General features: G+C 42.5%; 1 protein-coding gene across 1 annotated transcript in view; it reads right to left on the bottom strand.

The window, feature by feature from the left end:
- Positions 1 to 216: 216 nt before the first annotated feature.
- Positions 217 to 13,891, bottom strand: part of LOC124796356 (retinol dehydrogenase 11-like) — a 50,179-nt gene continuing 36,504 nt past the window's right edge. The window contains exons 3-4 of the mRNA XM_047260509.1: positions 675 to 972; positions 217 to 577 (exon numbers count right to left, since the gene is read on the bottom strand). Coding sequence (XP_047116465.1) covers positions 410 to 577; positions 675 to 972 — 466 coding nt within the window. The 3' untranslated portion in view covers positions 217 to 409. The remainder of the gene's footprint in view (positions 578 to 674; positions 973 to 13,891) is intronic.

Raw genomic sequence — 13,891 nt, 5'->3', positions numbered from 1 at the left:
TGTTAAATGGTGGTCTTGAAAACTTCATATTCATTCCTAATTTGTGAAAATTATTAATGGCAATTCACTAATTATGTTGTAATATTATTTGAAAAATATACAAAATCATTTTTATTCTTGAGCCTGTTAACAAGTCAAATGATATGAAAACAGGGCATTATGAGATGAACAAAACACATTTTACGTTTTAAGAATATTACAATTACTGAAAGTACGTGAACTCTTACAATTTGCCTATTTAATATATATGTCCATTCAGCTGGATACATTTGACTTGCTTTATTTGCTTCTGATAGCAGTTGGCATTTATCTTTGTAAAGATAGCCACAATTCTGGAAAATGTGGCAAAACAGTTCTTGTTCTACATAGAACACACAGACAGCCTGTGTACACTAAATATTCAAAGCTGCTAATCCGTCTTCAAGCCCACAAGCTGCTCACTAACTTCCCACAGCTTTTTAGAAACAGATGGCTCTACACTCTTCTTGGATCTGTATAGCTTGCAGTCACGATACATATGTCCCGATTCATTTTCCAATTCCTCAGATGTGGCACAATGTAAAATTGTTTGTGCACCCTACAAATAAAATTAGGCAGAAAAAGATTAAATAATTTTGTCTCATACCTTTTTGTATCCCATTGGATTTTTCATGTAATTTCTTGACGGTACTTACTTTAGTTGGGGTCCTCATGAAGAAAAAAGCCACTGGTGCAAACAATATGTAATGGAACCATTTTATAGGAGTACTTCGGAATAGCCCTGTGTACACAAGCCCTGGACACAGGGTGTACACATTTACACCAGTGCCTTTCAATTTCTCAGCCAATTCTGTGCAAAACAATACATTTGCAAGCTTTGAATTATTGTAGCCAGGATTCATTCGGCTTTTACCTCGGGACCATTTTTTACCATCCAAGTTATCAAATTCTATGTTTCCTTTTTCATGCAGTGTAGAGGAAACAACAACGATCCTGCAAAAGACAATAAAATTTAATGAAACCAGCCATTTACTAAAATAATTACAATACATACACAGCCAAAATATTGTGATATTTATCAACAGAAAGTCTGCATAAATCTAGTTACATTTAGTGCCAAAAAAAGTATTCTATATTGCTGCATCAGGTAATGTGATGCACCAGCACAAGAATGAAGAAATCACTTTTTTCAGTTCATTTGGCCTTTGGAATGTACATATTTCCTGCATCAAAAATATTATTTCTTTGGAGATCAAACACATCAAAAACTGAGCAATCACACACTGAAACATCAGATCCCTAAAAGTGTTACAAATATCTAGGATTCCAGAGCAAGAGGTGAGATCAAAGGTTTCAGCAGTTCAACTTGCAGTCATTGTATTATGATACACAATATTTGTAGTGGATATTTAAATTTTTTGAATCATTAATTAGATGTGATTAATAGTAGGTGGGCTACTGGCAAAGTGACATGAAAATGGAGATACTTTTCAGACAACTCTCATAAAATATTTTAAGAATATGCAGTCTGGTCTAAGCTGCCAGAGCTGGTGGTCATGAGTGGTTGAGGCGTACTTGCTTGCGCGCACAAATGTGTGCATTTCTCTTTTGCTAATGAAGGCTGTTGCCCACAGCTTTGTGTAAGTGTCTTTTAATTGTGCCTGTCTGCAACTTAACATGTCTTCCTTATGGTAAGTAACAATCTATCTTTTCCTACATCCTTATTATAATATAGTAGTCAAAATACTGGTGAGTAGCAATTTATCCTTATCATAATATAATAGAAACAATGCCTAACCCCTTAAATAGATGTCAATAAAATTGTAGTGTTAATGTCTCTCTCTCTCTCTCTCTCTCTCTCTCTCTCTCTCTCCCCCCCCCCCCTCCCCCCCCCTCACTCTCTCAAGACAGAAGATATTCAGTTCCACATATCTGGAGGTGTGACACTGTTAATATTCAGTTCTGCACATCGAGAAAAACATAAGTTCTTGTATACTAGAGGAGGAAGTTGTTTTTGTAATCTGATGGGGTATTGAGGATGAGGGATCTTAGAAATCCTTTATTGCTGTTTGATTTATTTCACATAATTGGTGTGTAAACAGATATCCTTTATTGGTGTAACATGACATCCTTTACTGGTGTTTGCTTTATTTGTTGCCATTGGTGGAAACAGGCGATTGAGATACGGGTGGCAGTTGTGATTCAGCGCTTTTTACTAGCTGCCTGGTGCTGGCTGAGGTGTGCCAGTACCCTGTACACCCATGGCTGCTGTGGTCTCCTGCATGGCTGTGAGGGTTGCTTTGTGAACATTGTCATCCCGTAGTGCTGTTACAGCTGGCTCCCAAGATGATGCTGTCTTTGCTCTTCATGTTGGTGAGTAACTTAGCTATTTTGTCACACCTCTAATATTCCTCCTCAAGGTTTTTTCGCCATTATGTGGGCTTCTTTAAATATTATCAGTTTGTTGCACATAATTGGTTACCCCACCTTACCTACAAACACCAGCCAATGTGCAGCAAAATCCAATTTACTATGGAGATAGAAGGATATGGGTGCTGCCTTTAGTTGCTGTGGGAGTTTAATGAAAGCCTGATGATAAACTTGGCCATGGAGAATAGAGAGATCCACCAGCATGGACAGATACCTGCACGCCTCCTTCCATCATCATCCTACACAAAAGAAACCAGGCATCCACACTTTAACCGAGAGGTCCTAGAGGATCAGTAGTGAAGAACATCTGAAGATGGAATTACAAAACCTTCGGTCTTTCTTTGCAGCCAGTGGGTATGAGATGAAGATGATAGATAAAATTATGGTGGCAAAGAATGAAGGTAACAGAGAAAAGCAGGAAGTACAAAGCATTGCCCTGTTAACATAAATGCAAGGGATCACTGAACAGGTGGTCAAAATTCTCCGTCGAGAAGGTATTGCACCAATTTTCCAATGCAGCAACAAAATAAAATACGTTTTTGCCTCAATAAAAGACGCAGACAGTGCACTAAATATTGCAGCAGTCTACGAAATTGGCTGCATGAGTGGATTACTGTATGCACGTGAGATGGGGTTACGAACTGGCACACAGATAGCTGGGCATGAAAGATATATTTGTCTGAGACAACACACCAAGGCAGTGGTGCTGGAACAGCAGGATGAGATGACAAAACAGTATAGTTTCAGAAGCCTGCATACTGATGTAAGAGCCATTTACTATGAGGAAGAAGATTAGAGAGGTGATAGAAAAGTGACCCACCAACATGAATAGAGAAGAGAAGTATGGAATTCCAGCATCTTGGCTACAGTACGCCACTGTTGCTGAGTGGACAGGGCACTGGTGTCTCATGTCGGGGGCCCGGGTTCGATTCTTGGCTGTGTTGGAGATTTTCTCCACTCAGGGACTGGGTGTTTGTGTTGTCACCATCATCATCGACGCGCAAGTCTCCGAAGTGGCGTCACCTCTAAAGGCTTGCACCAGGCGATCAAGTCTACCCGCCAAGGAGGCCCTCGCCACATGACATTTCATTTCATGTCATTTCATCTAGGCTACCAGCAGTAAAAGCACTACACAATGACAGCATTCGCAAAGCAACCCCTACAGGTGCATGGAAAACTACAGAGGCCCTAGGCACACAGGGCCGCATGCCTGAGCCAGCAATGGGCTGCAAGTAAACAGCACTATGCCACAACCTCCAGCTGTACCTCATTTGTCTATTTCCGCAAATGGCAAGAAACACAGCAAATGCCAATAAAGGATGTAGCTGTCCACCAATGATATGAAATAAAGCAAACACCAATAAAGGATGTTCTAAAACGCCTCATCCTCAATACTCTAGGAGACTACAAAAAACAGCTTTTTCCTCTAGTATACAAGAACTTAAGTTTCCTCATTCAGCAGTCAGCACAACACCCTCAGGACGGGCATCTGCAACAGTGGCAGAAACATTCAAGAATTTTACATACTGATAATGCAGTGACACACCAAGAACAATTTTATTGACAAATGAAAAGCATCAGTTTGCTTTTATTCTACAGTATACTGTAGAACAAAAGCAAACTGGTGCTTTTCATTTCTTATAATATTGTTATACCAAGAACTGATGGAAGATTCTGTTAACAATTTTATTGACAGTGACAATGGTCATGGAAGCCAACACTTACATCCTTAAACAGACTTCTACAAGTGAGTACAAAATATATTCTTACAGCTCCTTTTTCTTAAAGATGAGTTACCCCTGAACATTATTCCATATGACACTACTGAATGACAACAAACAGAATACATCAGCTTACTGATTTGTCTCTACCAAGATTTGCCATTATTCTAAGTGCAAATTTGGGAACTAACTGCTGCTCGCAGTGTAGTTTCAGCTCTCTGAGACTGCAGGTGTGTGTGTGTGTGTGTGTGTGTGTGTGTGTGTGTGTGTGTGTGTGTGTGTGCGCGTGTAGTTTCAGCTCTCTCAGACTGTGTGTGTGTGTGTGTGTGTGTGTGTGTGTGTGTGTGTGTGTGTGTGTACTGCTGACAAAGGTCTATGGCTGAAAGCTATGATTGTGTGAATTTTTTTATTTATTGTGCCTATCACGGCTCAGCATCTCCGCTGTATGGTGAGTAGCAACTTTCCTTCTCTCGTATTGTTACATTCTAATTTGGGAACTAACTTATTTTAGGAGTTCCAAATATTTTTCCCCCCCCATTTTAAATTCTTGTCAATACAGACGCCTAAAAATTTGGAAGTTTCCACCGAGGGTATTGTTTCCTCATCAAGTATTATACTTATCACAAGTGTGATTTCACTCCAGTCAGAAGAATCTCCCCTTCTTACTGGTGAATTATTAGGTACAATTTTCTGCATGCTTTTTATTAGACATATTGGTTGGCTATACAATAAATTCTGTAAAACCTCAATTTATCTAGGAGGATATTTTGATGCACACAGTCAGATGACTTAGATGGGTCACTGAAAATACCAGATGGTGGTATTTTGTTATTTAATGCTTGTAAAATTTGGCTTGAACGTGTAAATGGCATTCTCAATTGAGAAACACTTTTGAAATCCTAACTTATTTACTGACAATATAATTGTTGTTATTGTTCAGGTGGGATACTATTTTAGTGTACATCATCATTTCAAAAATTTTGAAAAATATCAGTAGTGAATCCAGGTCATAGTTATTGTCATCTCTATCACATTTCCTATGAAGGGGTTTAACAATGGCATATTTCATCTCTCTGGAAAAATGCCCTGAGAAAAGTTTTTAGTGCCCAGTTGGAAACACCATCAAATCCAAAGATGAGCTTTTATTATTAAAATAATATGAAATTTTCTTCATTTCAGAAAGAGAAGATGGTGAGACGTTCATTTGATTTAATTTTGTGCAAGTTGCTTTTTCAACACAAAGCTTTGATTTTTCTCTTGAACTGTTCATCCCTATATTTTCTACTACACTTAAGAAATGATTATTAAATAGATCTGCTACCTCATCATTTATACTCTTCCATTAAATCAATAGTGATGTTATTCTTTACTGTGGCCAGTTCTTTTGTCTCTTGTTTTATTTCATTCCATATAAGCTTAAATCTGTTGTTGGAGTTACTGGTACTGATTTCTGACAATCTGCACGATCCTTGATTTTTTAATAACTGTTATTGATAATACTGAGTAGTTTTTCTAGTGTGCAACTACTGCAGAATCTTTACTTGTTCAATAAATACATTTTCCTTTTCATTTCAAAAGTTTAATTCCTCTAGTGATACATTATTTTTTTACATGGCTGATTAATATCCTCTCCAATTAGCTTATGCAGAAAGCTATTGTCAAATAATGATATTAAGATTCCATGGAGTAGATTAAATTTCAAGTCAGCATTTGGTTCATTATAAATTTCATCCCGGGGTCATCTCTTGTAAACTATTCTTAAAACATTTTTCCGGAGTCATTAATTATTCTCGTTCACACTGAGGAGTATCTATGCTGTAAGGCAATATCAATTATAGTCTGAGTTAAAATATGTCTGCGAAGTCCAAAAATAAACAGCAGCTCAGATGAGGTTGGCAAAACATTGGTATTAAAAATGGCAAAGGTCTAGCTACTCAAATATAACAAAACCTTTGCATGAGCATTGCACTACTTTAAATTTCATAAAAATGAAATGGTCATGAGCTAAAATATTTCTCAATTATTTACTGTAAAATAAGGATACTTAAAACTTTATTTCACAATATTTGCCATGCTTGCCATTGATATAAAAAGTGGGAAAGAAGTAGCAACTCTGATATATGCTAACACTTATGCTCACAATTCAGAGTGAAGCCCTGAAATCAAACAAAATTTCAAACTAATGCTGTAATCATCCCACCATCACCTAACGGGGGCCATGAGCTTAGCTCATTGAAGGGATGCACTCATATGCAAACAAAGTACTAGGTGATCAAAAAGTCAGTATAAATTTGAAAACTTAATAAACCACAGAATAATGTAGATAGAGGGGTAAAAATTGACACAAATGCTTGGAATGACATGGGGTTTTATAAGAACAAAAAAAAAGTCTGACAGATGGCACTGGACAGCAAAACGTCAGTGACTGCGCATGACAATCGTGTATAAAAGGGACTGTAATGAGAGAGGGAATCAGATGCGCCAGCAGTCGCAGCATGTTGACTTTACCTGAAAAGGCACTTTTAGTCAAGCTGTATTATCAGAATGGGGAATGTGCTAGTTCAGCGTTACAATCCTATCGGGATAGGAAGGGGATTCGAATGGGTAAAGGTCCATTGACAAATGCAGCTGTGGCAAGAATGATTTCGAAGTTCGAAGCCACGGGTTGTTTAGACGATAGACCCCGTAGTGGCCGACTGAGCACAAGGCGTAATGCTGCTGAGACAGTTCAGGAAGAAATGGAGACTGTAGCGGGTTCGTCTATGCAAGGGGAAGTCAGTGCTCGTGCAGTCGCACGTTGCACCGGCATTCCATACACTACTGTTTGGTTGGCACTTAGGCGTACCCTACGATGCTATCCGTACAAAATCCATCGGCATCATGAACTGTTACCTGGTGATTTACGGAAGCGGAGGGCATTTGCGGTGTGGGCGTTTCAAAAGATGGCAGAAGATGATGATTAGTTGAGTAACGTGTTGTGGACCGACGAAGCTCATTTCACGCTCCGAGGGTCTGTCAACACCCACAACTGCAGAATTTGGGCTACCGAAAATCCTAGAACTGTCGTGGAAACTCCATAGCATGATGAGCAAGTCACAGTATGGGTTGGATTTACCATATCTACCGTTATCGGGCCTTTTTTCTTCGAGGAAATGCGTGATTCTGGTTCTGCAACTGCTACCGTGATGGGTGAGAGGTATGCCGATATGTTACAGAATCGCATCATCCCCAGCCTGGCTGATAAACACCTGCTGGAACGTACGATGTTTATGCAGGATGGCACTCAACCTCATATTGATAAGACGCGTGAAAGATCTCTTGCTGTGCGTGTTGTTTGGTGATGATCGTGTGCTCAGCCGCCATTTTCGTCATGCTTGGCCTCTCAGGTCCCCAAACCTCAGTCCGTGCGATTATTGGCTTTGGGGTTACCTGAAGTCGCAAGTGTACTGTGATCAACCGACATCTCTAGAGATGCTGAAAGACAACATGAGACGCCAATGCCTCACCATAGCTCCGGACATGCTTTACAGTGCTGTTCACAACATTATTCCTCAACTACAGCTATTGATGGTGGACATATTGAGCATTTCCTGTAAAGATCATTATCTTTGCTTTGTCTTACTTTGTTATGCTAATTATTGCTGTTCTGATCAGATGAAGCGCCATCTGTCGGACATTTTTTGAACTTTTGTATTTTTTTGGTTCTAATAAAACCCCCCCGTCATTCTAAGCGTGTGTGTCAATTTGTACCTCTCTATCTACATTATTTCGTGATTTATTCAGTTTTTAAATTTATACTGACTTTTTGATCACCCGGGACAATAAACTAAAATGTGGTACCAAGAATGGTATGTTACGAGCACAACAGGCTGTGCGGTCTTATCAGGAGCAGGAACCCAGGTATCAATAGGTAGTGATCTGTTTTCAGACTGAAATAATGGAAGGTCCAGGATGGAATAACAACAACATGAAAAGGGTAAATCTACTCAACACAGAGTCACAAACAACAAAAAAAGACATTTAAGCTTTTGGACAAGAAGTAGTTCCTTCAAAGTAGAAGTTTTTTATCTTTTGGTGATTTTTGGCAAATGTTGTCAGTAAAACATAAAGGAACAAGGGTTGACATTAGCAAAGCCTGTATTACATCACCGTCTACATGGGCATCTGTTATTAATTTGAATTTAGAATTAACGTGAGAACTCCAGGTTGCAATAATAACAGTATTAGGAGTAAGACAGATTGCTACTCACCATAAAGATAACCCATTGAGTTGTAGACAGGCACAAAGAAAAGCCTGTTAACATGTAGCTACCGACCAAAGCCTTCCTCAGCAAAGAAAACACTCATTCACACATGCAAACACACCTCATGCACACTCAGACATCACCATCGGCAGCTCCGAGCGGAATGTGACTGTCACATGAACAGCAATCTGGAGTGCGGCGGCAGGCTTCCTGTATGAACGTGTGTCTGTATGTATGTTTTCTTTGCTGAGGAAGGCTTCGGCCGATAGCTACATGTGTAACAGTCTTTTCTTTGTGCCTGTCTGTGACTCAATATCTCTTCTTTTTGATGAGTAGCAATCTATTCTATTCTTAGTATCGCTGAATTAATGTGAGAGCACACCTAGAAGGTGATAATATTCAGTTCCCACTAAAATTACTCAGGGCTGAAAGTGGAATAATACAACATGAGCATAATAACATTGTGCCAACAACTGATCCTCTAATTTCTAATCTATCTTAATGTCAATGATCTTTTATAGAAGACATACTACAGGATTTATGAAAGAGTAATCTTAAAACCCTGAAACATTTCTGCATCTGAAATAACATTATTTTGGAAAAGTATAGGATTACATAGGGAATACCAATCAATCGATGCTGTAGTCACCCATCGAAGATGCAGTTCAATATCCACAAGAATTTCTGAATTCACTGACTGCAGCTGGGCTTCCACCACAGAGTTTGAGGCTTAAGGTCAGCATTCCTCTAATACTGCTATGCCATCTCAAACCTTGTAGTGGCATCCATTTGCAGATTAAAACTATGAGAAGTAATGTCATTGAAGCTATTATCCTCCCACAGTTGTAGCAGCTGGAGAGGTCATTCCCATACACTGTATACCACTTACCCCAAAAAAATGTGGAGGAGGAGATTAGTGTTTAACGTCCTGTTGACAACTAGGTCATTTGAGATGGAGCACAAGCTCAGATTAGGGAAGGATGGGGAAGGAAATTAGCCATGCCCTGTCAAAGGAACCGTCCCAGCATTTACCTGATGCGATTTAGGGAAATCATTGAAAACCTAAATCAGGATGGCCAGATGCAGGTTTGAACCGTCATCCTCCTGAATGCATGTCCAGTGTGCTACCCACTGCTCCACCTCACTCGGTAACCAAAATTTGCATCCTGGCACAATTCCCAACACCACCCCAGATTAGGACATATATTCAATTCCAATACATATTTAGCAATTGTGAAGCACTGTCGGGTTCTCTAGTACCGTATAAAGCAGATAACTGCTTATCTTGCAACAGCCTCTTTAACGATCTTGAAATTCTTACAATCACTTCCCAATACATTTAATCCTTAATGTTATTTGTTGCAGATTTAAAAAAAGAAATTATAATTTCAGTTGAACTGTTGTTTGTAACAATCAAAGTTCATGAAGGAGGTTCTCCTTGCCAGACTCCTTCAGTTCTGAATTCCATATTATCCTGATGAAACCTAACAGAAATAGTATCACTGATGTGTATATTCTTCAGTATATAGGCAAATGTTGAATCACTGCCTGTTTTTTTTTTTTTTTTTTTTTTTTTTTTTTTTTTTTTTTTTTTTGTGGTTTTAGGGCGCAAAACTTCTATGGTCATTAGCGCCCAGCCCGTGACGTAGAAAACAGGAAAAAAACGAAATTTAAAATCAGCAGCAATGGGAACAAAGTCATAAAATTTGAGAAACTAAAGGCAGAAGGAATGCTTAAAAATCCACTATAGAAAGGGGTTGGTTGTCCCCAAAAAAAAGGGTTCAAATGACTGACGTCATTTCACTGTCACTAATAAACTGTAGAACGCGGTCAGCTGAGTGCGTGTCATCTGCTAAAATCGACGATAGATCAGGCGATAGCTGTAGACGGGAGCGTAACGGATTAAAATAGGGGCATTCAATTAAAAGGTGTCTGACCGTCCACGGCTGAGAGCAGTGGGGACAGAGTGGGGGAGGATCACCGCTTAAAAGATGTCGATGACTAAAAAGACAGTGCCCTATCCGGAGTCTAGCTAAAATTACCTCCTCCCGACGACGCGATCGGGAGGAAGAGGTCCATGCGCAAGGAAGGGCTTTCACTTCCCGCAATTTATTATGGGGAAGTGTTGACCAATGCGCATGCCATAAATGAGCAACTTGGCGACATAAACCGCTCCGTAGATCGGTAAACGCAAGAGACTGAATAGCTGGCTGAGGAAGAGAGACTGCAGCCTTGGCCGCTATATCGGCCGCCTCATTTCCACAGATACCAGCGTGTCCTGGGAGCCAGAGGAACGCCACTGAGACGCCCCCCAGGTGGAGCAAGCGCAGACAGTCCTGAATCCGGTGGACCAGAGGGTGCACAGGATAAAGAGCTTGGAGACTTAGGAGAGAGCTGAGAGAATCTGAGCAGATTACGTACTGTATCCGCTGATGGCGGCGGATGTAGTGGACAGCCTGGAGAATAGCGTAAAGCTCCGCAGTATAAACCGAACACTGGTCGGGAAGCCGAAAGTGATTTGGGGTGTCGCCAACAATATAGGCACTCCCTACACCTAACGATGTTTTCGAGCCATCGATGTAAATAAATGTGGCTTCCGTCATGTGTGCACATAGAGCAGCAAATGCCCGACGGTAAACAAGTGTAGGGGTACCATCCTTGGGAAATTGACATAGGTCTCTGAGCAAGTCGATCCGGGGACGGAGCCAAGGCGGTGCTGTACCCCAAGTTGTCAAGAAGGTTTTAGGAAAGCGGAAGGAAAGAGAATGGAGCAGTTGACGGAAGCGGACTCCCGGGGGTAGTAGGGAGGAGGAGCGGCCTGCATACCCGACATCAAGGGAGGCGTCGAAAAAAAGGTCATGGGCTGGATTAGCAGGCATGGAAGACAAATGGCTAGCATAACGACTCAGAAGGACTGCCCGCCGATTGGATAGCGGAGGTTCAGCAGTCTCAGCATAAAGGCTTTCCACAGGGCTGGTGTAAAAAGCTCCAGACACTAACCGTAATCCACGGTGGTGGATAGAGTCGAGACGCCGAAGAATAGACGGCCGAGCAGAGGAGTAGACTATGCTTCCATAATCCAATTTCGAGCGCACTAAGGCGCGATAGAGGCGGAGAAGGACCACTCGGTCCGCTCCCCAAGAGGTGCCATTCAGGACACGGAGGGTGTTAAGGGAACGCAGACAGCGAGCCGAAAGATAGGAAATGTGGGAGGACCAGCACAATTTTCTGTCAAACATAAGACCCAAGAATTTAGCGACGTCGGAGAACGGAAGGTTGACAGGACCTAGATGTAAGGAGGGCGGAAGAAACTCCTTACGTCGCCAAAAATTAACACAAACGGTCTTACTGGGTGAGAAACGGAAGCCGGTTTCGATGCTCCACGAGTGGAGGCGATCGAGACATCCTTGAAGACGTCTTTCAAGAAGGCTGGTCCGTTGAGAGCTGTAGTAGATCGCAAAATCGTCCACAAAGAGGGAGCCCGAGACATCAGGAAGGAGACAATCCATAATTGGATTAATGGCAATGGCAAACAGTACAACACTCAGCACGGAGCCCTGGGGTACCCCGTTTTCTTGGGAGAAAATACGGGATAGAGTAGTGTTCACCCGCACCCTAAATGTGCGCTCTGCCATAAATTCGCGAAGAAAAAGGGGCAGCCGGCCTCGAAAGCCCCAAGAGAACAGTGTGCAGAGGATGCCTGTCCTCCAACAGGTATCGTATGCTCTCTCCAGATCAAAAAATATTGCTACCGTTTGGCGTTTCCGGAGGAAATTGGTCATGATATAAGTGGAGAGAGCAACAAGATGGTCAACGGCAGAACGATGTTGTCGGAATCCGCATTGGGCTGGTGTTAAAAGACTGCGGGATTCCAGCCACCAAGCTAAACGGTAATTCACCATACGCTCCAAAACCTTACAGACACTACTCGTGAGAGAAATGGGGCGATAGCTAGAGGGGAGATGTTTGTCCTTTCCAGGTTTCGGAACGGGAACGACAATAGCTTCCCGCCATCGCCTGGGAAAGGTACTGTCGGTCCAAATTCGATTATAAAGGCGAAGGAGGTAGTGCAGGCTATGGGTTGATAAATGCAGCAACATTTGGACATGGATACCATCCGGTCCCGGGGCGGAGGAGCGAGAAGAAGAGAGTGCATGTTGGAGTTCGCGCATGGAGAAAACAGTATTGTAGCTTTCGCGATTTTGAGAGGAGAAAGCAAGATGCCGCACTTCCGCTGCACGTTTCTTCGGGAGAAACGCTGGCGGGTAATTTGAAGAGCTCGAAATCTCAGCAAAGTGCTGACCCAATGAGTTAGAAATTGCGACGGGGTCCACTAAGGTATCATGCGCGACAGTGAGCCCAGAGACCGGGGAGAAACTAGGCGCGCCTGAGAACCGTCGAAGCCGACTCCAAACTGCCGAGGAGGGAGTGAAGGTGTTAAATGAGCTAATAAAGAATTGCCAGCTTGCCTTCTGGCTATCGCGGATGACGCGACGGCATCGCGCACGGAGCTGCTTATATCGGATACAGTTGGCCAAAGTTGGATGGTGACGGAAAATGCGAAGAGCATGTCGCCGCTCACGTATTGCGTCACGGCATGCCTCGTTCCACCAAGGAACTGGGGGGCGCCGGGGCAATTCGGAGGTGCGTGGTATTGAACGTTCCGCAGCTGTGAGAATAACGTCGGTAAAATGTGTGACCTCATCGTCGACGCTGGGAAAGCGACGGTCATCGAATGTCGCTAGAGACGAAAAAAGTGTCCAATCGGCTTGGGCAAACTTCCAGCGTCGCGAGCGCAGATATGGCAGTTGAGGCTGCAGTCGAAGGACACATGGAAAGTGGTCACTCGAGTGTGTATCATCAAGGGCGAACCATTCGAAGCGCCGGGCTAGCGGAACAGTACCGACCGCAAGGTCCAAATGAGATAAATTTGCCGTGGAGGCAGACAAAAACGTGGGGACCCCAGTGTTGAGGCAGACTAGATCCGCTTGGTGGAAGACGTCTAGCAATAGTGAGCCACGTGGACAAGGATGTGGAGGTCCCCAAAGCGGGTGGTGGGCATTGAAGTCCCCAACCAGCAAATAGGGGGGTGGAAGCTGATCAAGAAGATGAAGGAGATCAGCTCGTGCCAGTGGTGTAGACGATGGAATGTATACCGTACATAGAGAGAACGTGTATCCAGAAAGGGAAAGACGGGCGGCGACAGCTTGGAAGGAACTGTTGAAGGGGATTGGGTGATAATGGAGAGTATCATGGAGCAGAATCATGAGTCCTCCATGGGCTGGAGTGCCTTCAACAGAGGGGAGGTCATATCGGACGGACTGAAAATGAGGGAGAACAAAGCGGTCATGGGGACGCAGCTTTGTTTCCTGAAGACAGAAGATGACCGGCGAGTAGGATCGTAAGAGGATCGACAATTCATCCCGATTGGCGCGAATGCCGCGGATATTCCAGTGGATAATGGACATAGGGTGAACAGAAAATGGAGAAACGTGACCAAGGGTGCTGTCAACTCAA

The sequence above is a fragment of the Schistocerca piceifrons genome, chromosome 4 (assembly GCF_021461385.2).
Source record: "Schistocerca piceifrons isolate TAMUIC-IGC-003096 chromosome 4, iqSchPice1.1, whole genome shotgun sequence".
NCBI classification, from domain to species: Eukaryota; Metazoa; Arthropoda; class Insecta; order Orthoptera; family Acrididae; genus Schistocerca; species Schistocerca piceifrons.
The sequence above is the reverse complement of the archived record's forward strand: the minus strand, read 5'-3'. Positions and strand labels throughout refer to the sequence as shown.